Here is a 20,179-nt window from a genome sequence, read left to right on the forward strand (position 1 = left end):
TGGACCAGCAGCATCAGTATGATTTAAAGAAGCTCAGTGCCCAGATTTTTACTAGGGGATGGCACATAGGCAGTCTCTGCCTGACAAAAATTCAGACTCCCAGAAGGGAGGCAGGTGTTCAGCATGAACTGTATTGTTTATACAGACAATGTAGGCACAGTGAGTTCTGGCAATGGTGTGAACCTCCCCAGAATCCAAGTTCCAGATTCTTTCCAAGGGCCAACCTAATATGCAGTGCTTTCAAAGGATAGCAGTCGGACCTGCTATGCTTCTTTCTTCACAGCTGTCCTAAATATATCAGTGTTTGATCCATTCTTTTTATTGAGTTACTGGTCTTGATGTATGTCTGTGTGGCAATCTCCTTAGAATGTAAACTCTTTGAGGACAGATAGCATCTATTCTGTAAACTTTGTCAGACCTCAAGATGAGTGCCACTTACAGTGTGAGCCTGTAATAAATCCTTGGCTTCTGTTCATGCTTTGTGCCTATATTGCCTATTGCATCACTCCTTGTTTAAATGCTGACCATTCTTCAATGCCATACTCAACTCCCCAACTCTGCCATGAAGCCTTAACTGATTAGACAGTTGACTTTGAGCTCTGCTTTTTCTTAATTCTAGTGGCCCTCCAAGTCTTGTGCTATTCAGTTTAGTGCCAAATTTTATACTGCCTTAAATTTTCCCCTCATTTCTTACACTTACCTGTCCTCTCCTGTCAAAATATAAACTCCTTAAAGCAGCCTAATCTTTTCTTTTTTAAAGAGCAGTGGTTCCTAGACCCCCCAAAAAATTTTTTTGATTCATTAATGATGTAAATTACATAGAAAAAACAAACTAAATAAAATGATTAGACCTAGCATTCTTGTATTTTTAGATACTTAGAGGTAAATCAAACAATCTTCCTCTTTAGAAGGAGAGTAGTTAGGGAATTCCCTGATGGTCCAGTGGTTAGGACTCCGTGCTTTCACTGACAAATGACCTGGGTTCAATCCCTGGTCGGGGAACTAAGATCCCGCAAGCCATGCAGCGCGGCCAAAAAAAAAAAAAGAAAAAGAGTAGTTAATCCCATAGATTTGATTAAACAAGATATAATTACAGAAATGATACCTCCATTTTACAGAAACCTCCTGTGGTTTGAATAAGGGAATGTCAGAAACCAAATCAATTACAGTGGCCCTTAATTGTTAGCTGGGCCTCAGTTATCTAAGTTGTTATATGGGGTTAAAGAAGTCATGTTAAACCAGTAATTTTTGATTGTATACTGTATTTTGCCAAATGTTTTTTCCCCAAATTGCAATTCTGGGAAGCCGCCATTATTCTAGACATAGTTGATAGCTGTAATTAATCACATCCTGCTTTTAGCAAACCAAATTGAACATGTTCTGTTAGCCAAATTTTCGGTTATCTGTAGGGCTCTTTGTCCCATTTCCCATGGACTGGTAAAGGCATTTCTGTTGTCATTTTGTTTAATTATTATTGAGATGCTGGAAACTCGACATTTAAAATTGATCCCATTCAGCAGAGGATTTAGAACCAACGATTAGAAATTAGAAATGCTAACATGTGTTTTAGTAGTATTGTATTCTTTTTTTATAAATTTATTTATTTTTGGCTGTGTTGGGTCTTCGTTTCTGTGAGAGAACTTTCTCTAGTTGTGGCAAATGGAGGCCACTCTTCATCGCAGTGCGCGGGCCTCTCACTGTCGCGGCCTCTCTTGTTGCGGAGCACAGGCTCCAGACGCGCAGGCTCAGTAGTTGTGGCTCGTGGGCCCAGTTGCTCCGCAGCATGTGGGATCCTCCCAGACCAGGGCTCGAACCCGTGTCCCCTGCATTGGCAGGCAGATTCTCAACCACTGCACCACCAGGGAAGCCCCAGTAGTATTGTATTCTTGGTCAATTCATTTCTGTTCTAATTTCCCCTGTGGAGGTCTTGGCTAACAGCTTATATAGAATACCAAATTTAGACTCCAGGATCCATACAACAGGCTATTGCTGCCATTTGAAGTGAATAAATCATTTTTGTCTCCAATCTTTGCAGGTATAAAGAAGTGAATAAACGGAGACCCCGAAGTTTACTAGAGAAACTGCGCTGGGTGACCCTAGGCTACCATTATAACTGGGACAATAAGGTATTAAAATTTTCTTGCTAATTCCATTGTTTTTCCATTTTTATTCTTTTTGGGCCCACATAGTTTGACTTCTTCCTGGCCAAGCTTAAAGTATCAGATTATACATATGTGGAAGGATTTCTTTCATTTATTCCCTCTTAAAATCCTCTTGATATGGTATCTCGAGAGGAATGAATAATTTATCAAGAGAAAATTACTTTTTCATATGTTCTCAGGTTATATTATTTTATCAGAAGTCATTGGTGCTTCTTCTGGGGAGGCTTCAGGGATACAGATTTTTCTTTACTGTATTCAAGAGCAGTTCTCAATTACAGTCTTTATTTCCATTATTATTTAGTGTTTGTTGATCATTTATTTTCTACATAATATGTGCCTGGAGTAAAAGAAGCTCCATGTACTTCTGGTATTCTCTTCCATCAACTCACAAAAGAACTTTCAAGAGCTAGACGCCTTTGACTGCTGTATAAGGTCTGAGCAGGAGAGAGATGGGAAAGAATGTCCTACAGTTAACAAAGTTCCATGTTTTCTTGAGGTACAATTTCTTCTTTTGTGACCCCTACGATTCAGAAAACGCCTCCTTTATCGCTGGCATCTCAGTGCCTCTTTTCGCAATGATATGTTTGCCACCAAGTGGAAGGACTAATTCTGAGAGTAAACTGAATAAAGCAAATTGGTATAGACCATCTTCCTACTAATCAGTTACTTCTTAAGAGCTCCATAGTTTCAGTCAACCCAGCTCATTAATAAATATGTTAACTACTCAAAATAATGGTAAATGTTGCTCAGAACTATTCATGATAAAATTCTTATTTTCAGTGATATAGATTTAATGGAAAACTAGACATCTGTATTTGGGGAAATGGCCACGTGGTTTTCTTTGGGTTAGACACCTTGGATTTGAATCTTGCCTTCAATATGGATAGTGCCTCCCTCATAAGGTGGTTGTGAGGATTAAATGATTAACGCCTTTGTAGTATTAACAACAGTACCTGGCTATTCTAAGCAGTTAAATGTATTAACACCATAAATGTTAGCTTATTGTTTTTTATGATATGAATTTTACTGTAGATATTGTTATTCTCCAAGGAATAAGTTAGCCTCATTTACTAAGAAAAACATGGAGTGAAAATTATCAAAAGTACTGAAAGGGTAATCAGAAAAAGAGAAAGAGAATTAAGAAAGAAGAGTAGTACATAGACAGTTTGGATAGGGATGAAAGCCCAAAAAGGTAATTCTTATATTATAGCAGAGGCAATCTAGTGATAGAATAGGAGCTCTAAGTGGCTGGTCTTCTGAAGGACTAAAACAAAATGTTAGAGAAAACCTTAAAGTTCTCTAACTACACCCTTAGTTTTCAGAAATTAAATAGGAGCTCTCATATGCAGTTCAGGAAAAGAAGAAAAAAGTAAAACACATTCCAACTGAAAAGGCTTGGCCATCCATCAAAGACTTTTCAGAAACGTCTTTCTTAATGAGAAGTTAAAGCTCACTTCTCAGCCCTGAACCAAGATGCTGGTGTAGAAGGACGTGCTCTCACTCCCTCTTGTGAGAACACCAGAATCACAGCTAGCTGCTGGACAATCATCGACAGGAAGACACTGGAACTCACCAAAAAAAGATACCCCACATCCAAAGGCAAAGGAGAAGCCACAATGATATGGTAGGAGGGGTGCACTCACAGTAAAATCAAATCCCATAACTGCTGGGTGGGTGACTCACAGACTGGAGAACACTTATACCACAGAAGTCCACCCACTGGAGTGAAGGTTCTGAGCCCCACGTCAGGCTTCCCAACCTGGGGGTCCGGCAACGGGAGGAGAAATTCCTAGAGAATCAGACTTTGAAGGCTAGTGGGATTTGATTGCATGACTTTGACAGGACTGTGGGAAATAGAGACTGCACTCTTGCAGGGCATACACAAAGTAGTGTACACATTGGGACCCAGGGGAAGGAGCAGTGACCCCAGGGGAAACTGAACCAGACGTACCTGCTACTGTTGAAGGGTCTCCTGCAGAGGCGGGGGTTGGCTGTGGCTCACCATGGGGACAAGGACACTGCCAGCAGAAGTTCTGGGAAGTACTCCTTGGTGTGAGCCCTCCCAGAGTCCGCCATTAGCCCCAACAAACAGCCCAGGTAGTCTCCAGTGTTGGGTTGCCTCAGGCCAGAAAACCAACGCGGGGCGGGGTGGGAGGGGCGACCCAGCTCCACCCATCAGCAGTCAAGCCGATTAAAGTTTCACTGAGCTCTGCCCACCAGAGCAACAGCCAGCTCTACCCACCACCAGTCCCTCCCATCAGGAAACTTGCACAAGCCTCTTAGATAGCCTCATCCACCAGAGGGCAGACAGCAGAAGCAAGAAGAACTACAATCCTGTAGCCTGTGGGAAAAAAAACCACATTTACAGAAAGATAGACAAGATGAAAAGACAGAGGGCTATGTACCAGATGAAAGAAAAAGATAAAACCCCAGAAAAACAACTAAATGAAGTGGAGATAGGCAACCTTCCACAAAAAGAATTCAGAATGGTAGTGAAGATGATCCAGGACCTCGGAAAAAGAATGGAGGCAAAGATCGAGAAGATGCAAGAAATGTTTAACAAAGACCTAGAAGAATTGAAGAGCAAACAAACAGATGAACAATACAATAACTGAAATGCAAACTACACTAGAAGGAATCAACAGCAGAATAACTGAGGCAGAAGAACAGATAAGTGAACTGGAAGACAGAATGGTGGAATTCACTGCTGCAGAACAGAATAAAGAAAAAAGAATGAAAAGAAATGAAGACAGCCTAAGAGACCTCTGGGACAACATTTAACGCACCAACATTCGCATTATAGGGGTCCCAGAAGGAGAAGAGAGAGAGAAAGGACCAGAGAAAATATTTGAAGAAATTATAGTCGAAAACTTCCCTAAAGTGGGAAAGGAAATAGCCACCAAGTCCAGGAAGCGTAGAGAGTCCCATACAGGATAAACCCAAGGAAAAACACACCGAGACACATAGTAATCAAATTGGCAAACATTAAAGATGAAGAAAAATTATTGAAAGCAGCAAGGGAAAAATGGCAAATAACATACAAGGGAACTCCCATAAGGTTAACAGCTGATTTCTCAGCAGAAACTCTACAAGCCAGAGGGGAATGGCATGATATAATTAAAGTGATGACAGGGAATAACCTACAACCAAGATTACTCTACCCGGCAAGGATCTCATTCAGATCGATGGAGAAATCAAAAGCTTTACAGACAAGTGAAAGCTAAGAGAATTCAGCACCACCAGACCAGCTCTACAACAAATGCTAAAGGAACTTCTCTAAGTGGGAAACACAAGAGAAGAAAAGGACTTACGAAAACAAACCCAGAACAATTAAGAAAATGGTCATAGGAACATACATGTCAATAACTACCTTAAATGTGAAGGGATTAAATGCTCCAACCAAAAGACACAGGCTCGCTGAATGGATACAAAAACAAGACCCATCTATATGCTGTCTACAAGAGACCCACTTAAGACCTAGGGACACATACAGACTGAAAGTGAGGGGATGGAAAAAGATATTCCATGCAAATGGAAATCAAAAGAAAACTGGAGTAGCAATACTCATGTCAGATAAAATAGACTTTAAAATAAAGAATGTTACAAGAGACAAGGAAGGAAACTGCATAATGATCAAGAGATCAATCCAAGAAGAAGATATAACAATTATGAATATATATGCGCCCAACATAGGAGCACCTCAATACATAAGGCAACTGCTAACAGCTATAAAAGAGGAAATCGACAGTAACACAATAATGGTGGGGGACTTTAACACCTCACTTACACCAATGGACAGATCATCCAAAATGAAAATAAATAAGGAAACACAAGGTTTAAATGACACAATAGAACAGATAGATTTAATTGATATTTATAGGACATTCCATCCAAAAACAACAGATTACACTTTCTTCTCAAGTGCACACAGAACATTCTCCAGTATAGATTACATCTTGGGTCACAAATCCAGCCTCAGTAAATTTTTAAAAAATTAACTCATATCAAGCATCTTTTCTGACCACAACACTATGAGATTAGAAATGAATTACAGGGAAAAAATGTAAAACTCACAAACACATGGAGGCTAAACAATATGTTACTAAATAACCAAGAGATCACTGAAGTAGTCAAAGAGGAAATCAGAAAATACCTAGAGACAAATGACAATGAAAACACGGCAATCCAAAACCTGTGGGATGCAGCAAAAGCAGTTACAAGTAATGAAATTGAAACTGTGATTAAAAATCTTGCAACAAACAAAAGTCCAGGACCAGATGGCTTCACAGGTGAATTCTATCAAACACTTAGAGAAGAGCTAACACCCATCCTTCTCAAACTCTTCCAAAAAATGGAAGAGGAAGGAACACTCCCAAACTCATTCTATGGGGCCACCATCACCCTGATACCAAAACCAGACAAAGACACTACAAAAAAAGAAAAATTACAGACCAATATCACAGATGAATATAGATGTGAAACTCCTCAACAAAGTACTAGCAAACGGAATCCAACAACACGTTGAAAGGATCGTACACCATGATCAAGTGGGATTTATCCCAGGGATGCAAGGATTCTTCAACATACACAAATCAATCAATGTGATACACTGTATTAACAAATTGAAGGAAAAAACCATATGATCATCTCAGTAGAAGCAAAAAAAGCTTTTGACAAAATTCAACACTGATTTATGATAAAATCTCTCCAGAAAGTGGGCATAGAGGGAACCTACTTCAACATAATAAAGGACATATACGACAAACCCACAGTAAACATCATTCTCAATGGTGAAAAACTGAAAGCAATTCCTCTAAGATCAGGAAGAAGACAAGGATATCCACTCTCGCCACTATTATTCAACATAGTTTTGGAAGTCCTAGCCACAGCAATCAGAGAAGAAAAAGAAATAAAAGGAATCCAAATTGGAAAAGAAGAAGTAAAACTGTCACTCTTTGCAGATGACATGATACTATACATGGAGAATCCTAAAGATGCCACCAGAAAACTACTACAGCTAATCAATAAATTCGGTAAAGTTGCAGGATACAAAATTAATGCACAGAAATCTCTTGCATTCCTATACACTAATGATGAAAAATCTGAAAGAGAAATTAAGGAAACACTCCCATTTACCATTGCGACAAAAAGAATAAAATACCTCGGAATAAACCTACCTAGGGAGACGAAAGACCTGTATGTAGGAAACTATAAGACACTGATGAAAGAAATTAAAGATGATACCAACAGATGGAGAGATATACCATGTTCTTGGATTGGAAGAATCAACATTGTGAAAATGACTCTACTACCCAAAGCAATCTACAGATTGAATGGAATCCCTATCAAATTACCAATGGCATTTTTTACAGAACTAGAACAAAAAATCTTAAAATTTGTATGGAGACAAAAAAGACCCCGAATAGCTAAAGCAGTCTTGAGGGAAAAAAGCAGAGCTGGAGGAATAAAACTCCCTGACTTCAGACTATACTATAAAGCTACAGTAATCAAGACAATATGGTACTGGCACAAAAACAGAAATATAGATCAATGGAACAAGATAGAAAGCCCAGAGATAAACCCATGCACCTATGGTCAGCTAATCTATGACAAAGGAGGAAAGGATGTACAATGGAGAAAAGACAGTCTCTTCAATAAGTGGTGCTGGGAAAACTGGACAGCTACATGTAAAAAGAATGAAATTAGAACACTCCCTAACACCATACACAAAAATAAATTCAAAATGGATTAGAGACCTAAATGTAAGTCCAGACACTATAAAACTCTTAGAGGAAAACATAGGAAGAACACTCTTTGACATAAATCACAGCAAGATCTTTTTTGATCCACCTCCTAGAGTAATGGAAATAAAAATAAACAAATGGGACCTAATGAAACTTCAAAGCTTTTGCACAGCAAAGGAAACCATAAACAAGACTAGAAGACAACCCTCAGAATGGGAGAAAATATTTGTAAACAAGTCAGCAGACAAAGGATTAATCTCCAAAATATGTAAACAGCTCATGCAGCTCAATATTAAAAAAAAAAACAATCCAATCCAAAAATGGGCAGAAGACCTAAACAGACATTCTCCAAAGAAGACAGATGGCCAAGAAGCACATGAAAAGCTACTCAACATCACTAATTATTAGAGAAATGCAAATCAAAACTACAATGAGGTATCACCTCACACCAGTTAGACTGGGCATCATCAGAAAATCTACAAACGACAAATGCTGGAGAGGGTGTGGAGAAAAGGAAACCCTCTTGAACTGTTGGTGGGAATGTAAATTGATACAGCCACTATGCAGAACAGTATGGAGGTTCCTTAAAAAGCTAAGCATAGGGGCTTCCCTGGTGGCACAGTGGTTGAGAGTCCACGTGCCGATGGGGGGGACGTGGGGTCGTGCCCCGGTCCTGGAAAATCCCACATGCCGCAAAGCAGCTGGGCCCATGGGCCATGGCCTCTGAGCCTGCGTGTCTGGAGCCTGTGCTCCGCAACAGGAGAGGCCACAGCAGTGAGGCCTGTGTACCGCAAAAAAAAAAAAAAAAAAAAAGCTAAGAATAGAATTACCATATGATCCAGCAATCCCACTACTGGGCATATACGCAGAGAAAACCATAATTCAAAAAGACACATGCACCCCAGTGTTCATTGCAGCACTATTTACAATAGCCAGGTCATGGAATCAACCTAAATGCCCATAGACAGACGAATAGATAAAGAAGATGTGGTACATATATACAGTGGAATATTAGTCAGCCATAAAAAGGAATGAAATTGGGTCATTTGTTGAGACGTGGATGGATCTAGAGATTGTCATACAGAGTGAAGTAAGTCAGAAAGAGAAAAACCAATGTCGTATATTGACGCATATATGTGGAACCTAGAAAAATGGTACAGATGAACCAGTTTGCAGGGCAGAAATTGAGACACAGATGCAGAGAACAAACGTATAGACACCAAGGGGGGAAAGCGGCGGGGGGGGCAGGGGTGGGGGTGTGATGAATTGGGAGATTGGGATTGACATGTATACACTAATATGTATAAAATTGATGACTAATAAAAAAAGAAAAATGAGGAAGAGAAAGAAACAGGAAATAAGTATATTGTTAACATACTGAAATAACAAAAATATACTGAAGCCCATTTTTTAAAATGTGGATGAAAGATTAGTGTGTGTGTGATAGGTTTCTAGTTGGTGTTACTGTTCGCATTCCTGTTAATGGATTGTTTCTGCTGTATTGAATCCTCTGTGCTTTGAAGCAGATGTGTACCAAATTGTCTTTTGTCCCAGTAATAATCACTTACTGAAGACAAAAAAAAAAAAAAGAAGCTCACATCTCTCCAGAGTCATGACCATTGCTCCAGCTAGTCAACACTAGTGGGGATGTGAGACAAAAGTGGATTTTCTAATCAGATATGAGGTTGACTGAGTAACGGGAGGAATGAGAGAGGAGCATCAGCCCAAGGAAGAGATCAGGATGCTGCTGGCTTACATAGCCAGACTAGCCGTCAGCCTCATCTGCATAGGAGGCTGCTGCCTTGTCATTCTCCGAAATTGTATATGTTTTGTAGAGAGAGTATTCTGGCCTTTGTTTTTTTGTTTTTTAAGAGAAAAAGGATATTTATGATCCTTAGGTACAAAAAATAGAGGCAGTTCAGGGGGTAAATTGCTGAAAATTACTTCCATTTTAAGGTCGTGCCTTGACCACAGTGTAAGTCGGTTTAAATTCAGATGTTTTGAGCATGTCATCCCATCAGGTTGACCAGTGAAATCACATGAAACTACGTTGCAGGCTGAGGGGTCCAAAATCAAACTGGCTATAGTATTTGAGGGATGGGTAAATCATGCTATATTAATATTACATGTAATAGAGAACAGACTTGTGGTTGCCATGGGGGAGGAAGGGATTGGAAGTTTAGGGTCAGCAGATGCAGACTATTACATAGAGAATGGATAAACAACAAGGTCCTACTGTATAGCACAGGGAACTATATTCCGTATCCTGTGATAAACCATAGTGGAAAAGAATATTAAAAAGAATGTAGGGCTTCCCTGGTGGCGCAGTGGTTGAGAGTCCGCCTGCCAATGCAGGGGACATGGGTTCGTGCCCCGGTCCAGGAAGATCCCACATGCTGCGGAGCGGCTGGGCACGTGAGCCATGGCCGCTGAGTCTGTGCGTCCAGAGCCTGTGCTCCGCAACGGGAGAGGCCACAACAGTGAGAGGCCTGCATACCGAAAAAAAAAAAAAGAATGTATACATAGGTATAACTGAATCACTTTGCTGTACAGCAGGAACTGACACAACATTGTAAATCAATCAATCAATATATTACATGTAAATTAGATGATTTTAAAGTGGTAATTAATCTTATGCCACACTTTCCTATTTTCCTGAGATCATTGTTTATTTTTCTTATTCTCCCTACTTTTATCAAAGAAATACTCAGCAGATCATTATACACCTTTCCCTTCTGACCTGGCTTTCCTCTCAGAGCAAGTAGCCGCTGCCTGTGGATTTCAGGGTTTCCGAGCTGAAGCAGGTATCCTGAATTACTACCGATTAGACTCCACACTAGGAATCCATGTAGACAAATCTGAACTAGATCACTCCAAACCCCTGCTTTCGTTCAGGTAAGTTGGGTCTAGGGATTTTGAATTACTTATCAGTTCATTCCTTTTTCTAAAGCACTTTTAAGCTTAAATAAAACATTAGATTTTTTAAATGGTTGGACTCTATAATCTTTCACTTCTGGGCATCTTAGCCATGTATCATAAGTAAAATTAGCCTAGTCCTTTTCAAGTAATGACCAAATTACAATGAATATTTCTGTTTAAGATGCATGGAGTCTGTCTTATAATGAGAGGTATTGTCAGTGTCTGTGGAATAGATAAGTGGTAGAGGCCATAAGGCAAAATGAGCAACCTTTTTGGAATAGAGGAGAGCAAAGCACAGAAGCCTGAAAAGTTTACTCTCCTTTTCTCCCTAAATGTAAGTTTATATTTCTGCAAAGTACTGCACCTGTATCTCATGAGGAAAGTGCAGGAACAGAATCTTTTATTAATTGCCTTATCTTTAAAGTGAACAGGAATTATAAATATATATTAAAGGACCCAAATAAATTTTAATTTGCTTATTTAATTGCTTCAGATTTTATTTTGCAGCAGTTCTCTGGGCTATAATAAGTTTAAATAACAGATCATGGGCTGGTCGCTCATAGACACAAGCCAGAAAAGAAGGATCTTAGCATGGTATAAAAAGGAGGATTGGGACTTCCCTGGTGGTCCAGTGGTTAGGACTTGATGCTTTCACTGCTGTGGACCCAGGTTCAATCCCTGGTCAGGGAACTAAGATCCCACAAGCTGCACAGTGCAACCAAAAAAAAAAGCAGTGGGCAGTAACTTTCTCAGTCGTGGCTAGTAACAGAAACTTACTATTTGTATTGTTTTACTTTTTTTTTTATAGCTTCGGACAGTCTGCCATCTTTCTCCTGGGTGGCCTCAAAAGAGATGAAGCGCCCACCCCCATGTTTTTGCACAGTGGTGACATCATGGTAATGTCAGGTTTCAGCCGCCTGTTGAACCATGCAGTCCCGAGGGTCCTTCCCAGTCTGGAAGGGGAAAGCTTGCCTTGCTGCCTAGAGACGCCTCTCCCAGCTGACCTCCCCAGAGACTCAGTGGTGGAGCCCTGTTCTGTGGAGGACTGGCAGGTGTGCGCCAGCTACTTGAAAACTGCTCGTGTTAACATGACTGTCCGGCAGGTGCTGGCCATAGGTCAGGACTTCCCTTTGGAACTCATGGAGGAGAATAAAAGAGACATCACCCCAGAGGGTTCCTGCCATCTGGATGATGAGAACAGCCAAGTAAAATGAGCTAGGTTAAACCCTGACTGCTGAGACTTGGAGAGCCCCACTCTTTTACTCAGGCAGGTCTTAACAGTAAATGACCATGCTGTTTTGTATTGCCGCAGACTTCAGCACAAAGACAGGCCAAAAGCAGAGACAGGGAAAAACTCATCATTGATCACACTGTTGCCTTGGAACCCATCCTGAAGAGAAAACTGATTAACCACTTCGGTCAGAGAAGTGCTTGACGTGATCCAGTCCCGGTTAGGTTTTGGCACTAACGTACGTGCGAAGTCCAAGGAGGTATGAGCTCCCACAACAGCCTTCTCAGCCTCGCCGTTATCTCTGAGCAAGGTAGACGTGAGTTTCCATGTCTGTGGAATCTTTAAATACCTCAGGTTTTATTGATGGGAAACATAATTACCCTTCCACCACCCCATCTAGTGATTTGTGGTTCCATGAACCAACCATTAGTCTTACCTTCTTAATTCTTCCAGTCAACACCAAATTCTTTGATCTTCTCTGGCCTTCACAGAAAAATCCTATACACTTAAGACAGTGGAACTGGAAATCGCATCTCCTAGAAAAGACAATCACAGTTATCTCTCTTGCCTAAAGGGTAAATATATATAAACCCAAGGAAAGAGGGACAGTAGTTTCTCCAGATGTCTTTCAGGTCTGTAAATAAACTCTTCCCGTTGGCTTTTAAATGCAATTTTAATTGTTGGACTAAAAAAGTCCTAAGGGTATTCTGTAACTGTTTTCCCCATGAATAAACTTACTCAGTTTTAAATTAAAGATCTGTATCTATGTTTGAGGGTAAGTGATTCTGGGATTCGTTTTTTTCCTATTTTCACTTGCTGTATTCATGCTATTGAAGCCTTCTAGCTGTTTCTGCCCTAAGTATTCTTTGTGGCTGTCTCACAGGAGAGAATATTCCTTGATATTCCAGTCACTGCTGTTTTTTGTATTGTAGACAGTATGGAAAATGCATGAAGCACTGCGTTTAATCTGTGTATCCCCACCAGTTCACCTCGGTACACCCTGAGCCTTTAAGTTACCTTGTCTCAGTGGGCCTCAGTTTCCTCACTCATAAAATGAAAATATTTATTACCATCTTCCTAGATGGATATTGCTATTTCAAACAATAATGGAAATTTAGTGCTCCTTTCTAGACACATAATATTGCCAATATTTTATTACTATCTGGACTCTTAGAAACATTCTGGCTTACTTGTTTGTGTGGACGACTGACCAGAAGCTGCTTTGATACCTGTTGCTTGCGACATGACTTGCCAAATTTGCATTTCTCCTCTGTCCTGCCTTTTTTTTCTTACGAGTGTTGAATATTGAGTTTATATTGTAATCCTTGGTAGGTTTTTTTTTGTTTGAAGGAATAAAAGTTAACAGGTTCATCCTTTATGTGTACATACATAGGTTCTAAAATTCGTTCGTGATAGGATAATTTTATATAATTAAAATTACCACTGGAAAAATCCCTTAAATTTTTAATAATGTACATTATATGAACACTGTGTACGTTATATGTGACCCACTGAACACCAACACATGTCATTTAGTAAATCCAGCAGTCAGCTTATCTTTCAGCATTAGAAGATTGCTCTTTAGTCAGTTATCAGATGAAGGTATTGCCTTGTGTTCAGGGTCAATATTTTACAAAAAATACGTGTTCCAACTGTAAACTCACACTCCATCAAGCAAGATATGTATGCTGTGAGAAGCATGTGGAAACTGAGGCCAGCCAAGAGGATGGAAGACTCCTGTCTCCCAGCCCACGCTTCCTCTAGGGATGTGCTCCTGGACTCATTTGTGGGGTGGAGAGGGCTGAGCAGAATTGTTTGCACAGTTCACTTCTCTCGTTTTTATGTATATTTCTGTGAGGCACATATAGTTGAAGATGTATATAATGCAACTATACTTTGACAGCAGAAATGATACAGCTCAAGGAAAAAGGAAAAGTTGGTGATTTTTCTACATTTAAATGAGGATGATCCCCCCCCCACCAAGTTTGTTTTAGTTGTCTACCAGATGTTTTCTAAGTCAGGTGTCAGCAAACTGTGAGCTACCCTCTGTTTTTGTACTGCCCATGGACTAAGAATCATTTGTACATTCTTAACTGGTGGGGGGAAAAACTCAGAAGAATAATATTAGTGACACATGAAAATTATGTGAAATTCAAGTTTCTGTGTCCATAAATAGTTTTATTGGAACACAGCCACACTAATTCATTTCCAGATTATCTGTGGTTGCTTTCATGCTAAAATGACAGAGTTGAATAATTGCAACAAAGTCTAAAAGATATGATCCAGGCTGTACAGCAAACATTTGCCAACATCTAGAAAGGAAACAAGACCCCTAGATATGTTTATGTATGACTGATTCACTTTGTTATAAAGCAGAAACTAACACCCATTGTAAAGCAATTATACCCCAATAAAGATGTTAAAAAAAAAAAAAAAAAGACCCCTAGAAAGGAGCCTGAAACCAAGAGAAAACATCAAGGGGAAGATATTTTGTTTTCTTTATTATTTTATATCAAAAATGCCAGGGTAGATACTCTGTGTTCTAGGATGTATATGGTATCAAGAGTGGAGTCACAAATGTTAGGTCTGGGGAAACTGGCACTCATGCTCTGCAAGTGGCAGTGTAACTTGCTATATAACCTTTAAGACTCAGTTTGGCATCATGTAACCTGTAATTCTGTTGTACATCCCAGTTGGGCCAGGGCAGGCCTGAATGATGTTCCCTTTTCCTCTCAGAAGGGTTCTGGTTTGATGATAAATTATATGGTCATCCTAATAATGTTCTAAAATGTGTACCATTTGACCCAATAAATTTCACTTCTAGTTGAGTCTAAGGAAGTAATTAGAGCTGTCTGCAAGATTTTTGTATAAGAATGTAATAGTCAGTTTGAAATAAGCTCAATGTCCAGCAACAAGGAGTTGATTAAATTCATGTATGTGTTCAATAAATGGTTATTGAGCACTGTTCTTTGATTTGCACAAAGTACCCGCTTTTGTGGTGCTTATATCCTAGTGGGAATGACATAACCATACAGAGGAAAACTATAGCCATTAAAATTCATGTTTTGGAAGAACAAGTAAAGATATGAGGAAATACTTGTGTTTAATGAGAAAACCTAGTTATGAAACCATGCATAGTAACCTAATTCTGTATAGATCGTTTATATATTTTTTTAAAACTGGAAGGATAGGTATACCAAAGTGTGAATGATAGTGGGATTATAGTTGATGTTTCTTCTATTTGTGCTTTTCTGTATTTCTGGTTTTTTTTACATTGAAAATTTTTTTGTCTTTTTTTAAAATAAATTTATTTATTTATTTATGGCTGCGTTGGCTTCGTTGCTGCATGCAGGCTTTCCCTGGTTGCGGCGAGTGGGGGCTACCCTTTGTTGTGATGCGGTGGCTTCTCTTGTTACGGAGCACGGGCTCTAGGCGCGCGGGCTTCAGTAGTGTGGCACGCGGGGTTCAGTAGCTGTGGCTCCCGGGCTCTAGAGCGCAGGCTCAGTAGTTGTGGCACATGGGCTTAGTTGCTCCACGGCATGTGGGATCTTCCCGGACCAGGGCTCGAACCCGTGTCCCCTGCATTGGCAGGCGGATTCTTAACCACTGCGCCACCAGGGAAGTCCCTGAGTCATTTTTTAAATAAAGAATACATGCTTGAATTTTTTTTCCAATTAAAAAAAATAGTCCTTTACCTTGTAATTCTGCCTCTACCTGAAATGTATTAGAATGCAAATCTAGGAACATCAGCATTGTCTAACAAGAAGAGCTTGTTGGGCTTCCCTGGTGGCGCAGTGGTTGAGGGTCCGCCTGCCGATGCAGGGGACACACGGGTTCGTGCCCCAGTCCAGGAAGATCCCACAGGCCGCGGAGCGGCTGGGCCCGTGAGCCATGGCCGCTGAGCCTGCGCGTCCGGAGCCTGTGCTCCGCAATGGGAGAGGCCACAACAGTGAGAGGCCCGCGTACTACAAAAAAAAAAAAAAAAAAAAAGAAGAGCTTGTTGGAGGAAACTATTTTATGTAATAAGATACTATATAACCACTATCAATCACGTTTTAGGGACATATTCAGTAATCAGAAGAAATGCTCAATATGTTAACTGAGAAAAACAGCTTAACAACAGAATGCACAAGCATTTTACCAGTGCTTTTTGTATGCACAATTTGTATGCACAGAAAAGGCTGGAGGGTTATAATCTTACATCTCCCAAATTTTCTGTCGCCAGCACAAACTGCTCTTTTGAAGAAGGCCTTTGTGTTGCTTTTTTGGAAGGGGCAGGTAAGGCACACACTGCACTCAGCAGCAGCAGCTTTGTAGTGTCCACTCACCTTTTTAACTGCCCTCATCAGCTCCGTTCCAGTCTGAGGCCCTTCCATCTGGCTAAGATGGATCTTCTCACTACTGCTTCCTTATTATTTCAGTAGAGCCTCTTGCCCGTTTCCAGCACCCTACATCAGATTTTTCCTAAAGCATCCCAGGCCTGCAGTGAGACAGAGATGTGCTGAACAGGACAAACTCAGCAAGACTTGGCTTGCCACGTTCTAATTTTCCCAATTCCTTTTTTACTAAGATAAGCTGGTCTTACCCCTTTTCTGTTTTCCCTTCATCTAAAAGGTTGGTTTATTAGAGTAGGGGAAAAAAATAAAACCCTAATATCCTAGGTAGATTATACTAAGGCAAATTAGAATGGTAATGAGGTGGAAAGGAGCCCGAGGAATGATTACTGATCTCAGTGTGAATGAGGGGCTGGCAGAGCTAGGCAGGAAAGACACCTCACCTGTTTTCTCCTGCTTCGAAGATTACAGTGGAAAAAGCAATGCAAATCTAGTTTCTTAGCCTGCGTAGTAAATTTTTATTGACAATCCTTTTGATCAACTATCCTATCCAAATTTGAGCCCTCATGGAAATGAGTTTGTTGGTTCTCAATTAGTTTTATTGGAAAAACAGATTTCTAAGAAGATGGTATAGACGATGGAAAGTGAAATAGAGTGGTTATCAGGAAAGCTAAATTTTAATAAAGCTCCAACACTTAGCTGGGTGACCTTGTATAAGTCACTCCACTGAGCCTCAGTTAACCTTTTTGAGCAACCCAGTTTTCTCACCTTTAAGGAGGTTTGACCAAGTAATCCTGTGTTACCTAGCAGCTCTGCAATGCTGTTCTTCTAAAATGAGAAATTAATCTCAGAGTTTGGCCTAAACAGCAAGGCTACCCAGTAAGCAGGATTGTTGGTAAGGAAATCAAGTGTTCACCAAGAGAAAGAGGAGGGTAAGGAGGGGTGAGGGAAATGCAAATTAAAGCAATGAGACGTAAGTAAATTAGATGTTTGTACCCATCTGTTTGGAAAATTTAAGGAGATTTTAACCTCTTGACTGTTCTTTTTACTTCCACCCTATTTCTTAATGGTCAATATGGCTCTGCTCTCAAAGTATCCAGAGTCTAATCCCTTCTTTTTGCCTGTAGCGCCCTGACCCAAGCCACTATCATCCGTCAACTGGATTATTATTGCAGTAGCCTTCTGACTTCTTCCACGCTTGTCCCCACCTTCTACTCCTATAGTTTATTCTTAACTAAGGCCAGAGAGAGGCTGTTAACACCTAAGGCAGCTCATGTCACTCTGGTGCTCAAAACTTTCTAATGTCACTTGTTGCGCTGAGTAAAAGCCAAAGCCCTTTTAGTTGACTACCAGTCCCTCGCCATTCTGGCCCCCCATTTTCTCTTGGTCCTCTCGCCCACTCTGTTCAAGCCACACTGGCCTCCTTGCTGCCCCTCTGAACAGACCAAGCACGTACCTGACCTTTGAGCTGAACTTGCCTTTGCCTAGAACACCCTCTTCTCTGAGATTTGTACTTACTTCCTTCAAGGAAGGCTCAGAATCACCAGGGTGAGGCCTGCCTTCACTATCCTATTCAAAATCTCAACCCCACTGCCATTCCTCATTTTCTTTACCACACTATTTTCCATAGCATTTATGACATAAAACTTCATTATAGGAAATAAGGAAATAATTTCTTTTTAATAGTAATTTCTTTTTTCCTTATTTTTAAGAAATAAGGAAATAATATTGTTTCCCACCACTAGACTCTAAGTGCCCTGAGGCAGAGGTGTGCCCTAGTTTTCTAGAACAGTGCCTGGCACATAGTAGTTTCTCACTATATATTTGTTGAATGAATGGATGCCAGTGTTGGTGGGATGTGTGAAAATGAAATTTACATTGATAAAGCTATTATATTATCAGTGTTTAGCTAAATTTTGACACAGCAATTCTAGGTATCTTCCCTATAGAAATGCCTATCAGGGACACAATGATATGTGTAAAAAGATGTTCATTACAGTGTTCAAAATAGTGGAAAACTAGAAACAACCCAAATGTTAATCAGTAGGGAAAGAGTTATTTGAATTATGGTTCATACACACTATGGAATATTAATACTATGGAGCCCTTCACAATAATGTACTGACATGAAAAGTGCTCCAAGGGACTTGCCAGGCAGTCCAGTGGTTAAGACTCCGCGCTTCCACCGCAGGGGGCTCTGGTCCAGGAACTAAGATCCCGCACGCCACACAGTGTGGCCAAAAAAAAAAAGTGCTCCAAGACACATTGGTTATTGAAAAACATGAAATAGCAAAACTCTATGTACAGTGTATGAATTAAAACGTAAAAACTAAACAAGACTATTATCTGTATATGCACGTACATGTGTGTAAAGATGGGAGAGTGGGAAGGAGAGGGGCTGGGAGGTGGTGGAAGGGACTTTTTACTCTATGGCTTTTGTGTGGTCTGATTTCTTTGTAAGAACATATGTATGTATTATTCATATAATTTTTTTAATTATGCATGGCAAACCCTATAAAGAATTATATGCAGTAATGAAAAATGGAGGAAATACATCTCCAAACTCTCTGGAAGTTTCCTATTATAAATAAGATCGGGTACTGTGTTAAGTGATGCAGAAAGCAGCCAGTTTCAGCTGCTCCCACAAAGGCTTTAGTTCCCGTTTCTGGGTTGGGATTCTCCATGGGCTGACTGGGGAGTGTATGATCCTATCCATCCAGGCAAGAGAATCAGCCTCCATCACGTTTGTGTCTGTCCTAAGCTCAGCTTGCCACGCCTGGAAACCCTGTTCTACCTCCGCCATGGAAACACCAGCGTGGGCTTTGGTCGCTAGGGCAGTAAACAGTCAGCCTTAAGGTTGAACCAGTTGGCGAGGGCCACAGTCCTCCCCTGAAAATGATTACTGTATTCTAGGGATATGGCTGGCTAGATAGCATTGAAGTCCACAGGGCCCTAAGATTTATTATTTATTAGGTGAGGGGAAGAGGGAGGAGAGGCAAAATCTGCTGTTGGGGGCACACGGGTGGGTGTTGGTGCGCGTGTACGTTTCCTGGGTTCAGTGTGTGTTCCCTTTTGGTAGATGTTAACTGTCCTGTCTCCAAAGTGAGATTAGGCCTGAAAATGAGCCCAACTGATGGCCGGCTGCTCCCATTTGCTCCCATCAACAGGAATCCAGCACTTCCTGAGAGCCACCAGATAGAGGCCCTAAACGTTTTGCCTTCGTTTTTAAGAGGTGCTCAACACCAAAGGCTCCCATCTCAAAAGCTGTAAAAGAGTTAACAAACCCCCTTGCCTGGGTTCTGGCCATGGAAGATTCTTCTCCTATCTCTGAAGACAACCATGCCATGTCTGTGTCATTATCCAACTACTCCTGCCTTTGGAGGGGTCACATGGTAGAAGAATTGCCTACAGGAGCTGAAGAAACATCAGTGTTGCTGCTGTCTGTCAAGCAGCAACCCTTGTTATTTATTAATCCAGCAACGTTATTAAGCATCTATGCAGTGTGAGTCACTGTGTTATGTGAATGCGGTGGGCATTGTTCCCGCCCTCAGGTCCTACAGTACGTGGGAAAAATACCTCTGTAAACACAATAAAGTATGCTGTGATGAGCCAAGTGCAAGGTGCAACAGGAGGGGCATGTAACAGAGAGCTGGAAGGGAAAGGCTTCCTACAGGAAGGAACATAAAAGCTGGCAAAGAATGAGCTGGACGTAGCTTCACTACCCTCCTGTGTGGCTAAAGGCCATTTATTATCTCTTTTGTTTCTTTGGTCTTGTGGGAATAAAAGCAT

At 40.6% G+C, this 20,179-nt stretch overlaps 1 protein-coding gene across 1 annotated transcript in view; it reads left to right on the forward strand.

The window, feature by feature from the left end:
* The window catches only part of ALKBH1 (alkB homolog 1, histone H2A dioxygenase), a gene marked incomplete at its 5' end in the record, with an annotated part of 30,044 nt that extends 16,976 nt beyond the window's left edge, over positions 1 to 13,068 (forward strand). Inside the window, 3 exons of the mRNA XM_082838439.1 lie at positions 2,036 to 2,126; positions 10,608 to 10,801; positions 11,634 to 13,068. Of these exons, the coding sequence (XP_082694565.1) occupies positions 2,036 to 2,126; positions 10,608 to 10,801; positions 11,634 to 12,039 (691 nt within the window). The 3' untranslated portion in view covers positions 12,040 to 13,068. The remainder of the gene's footprint in view (positions 1 to 2,035; positions 2,127 to 10,607; positions 10,802 to 11,633) is intronic.
* Between the last annotated feature and the right edge of the window lie 7,111 nt (positions 13,069 to 20,179).

This window comes from Leucopleurus acutus, assembly GCF_964270905.1.
Source record: "Leucopleurus acutus genome assembly, chromosome: 1".
NCBI lineage: Eukaryota > Metazoa > Chordata > Mammalia > Artiodactyla > Delphinidae > Leucopleurus > Leucopleurus acutus.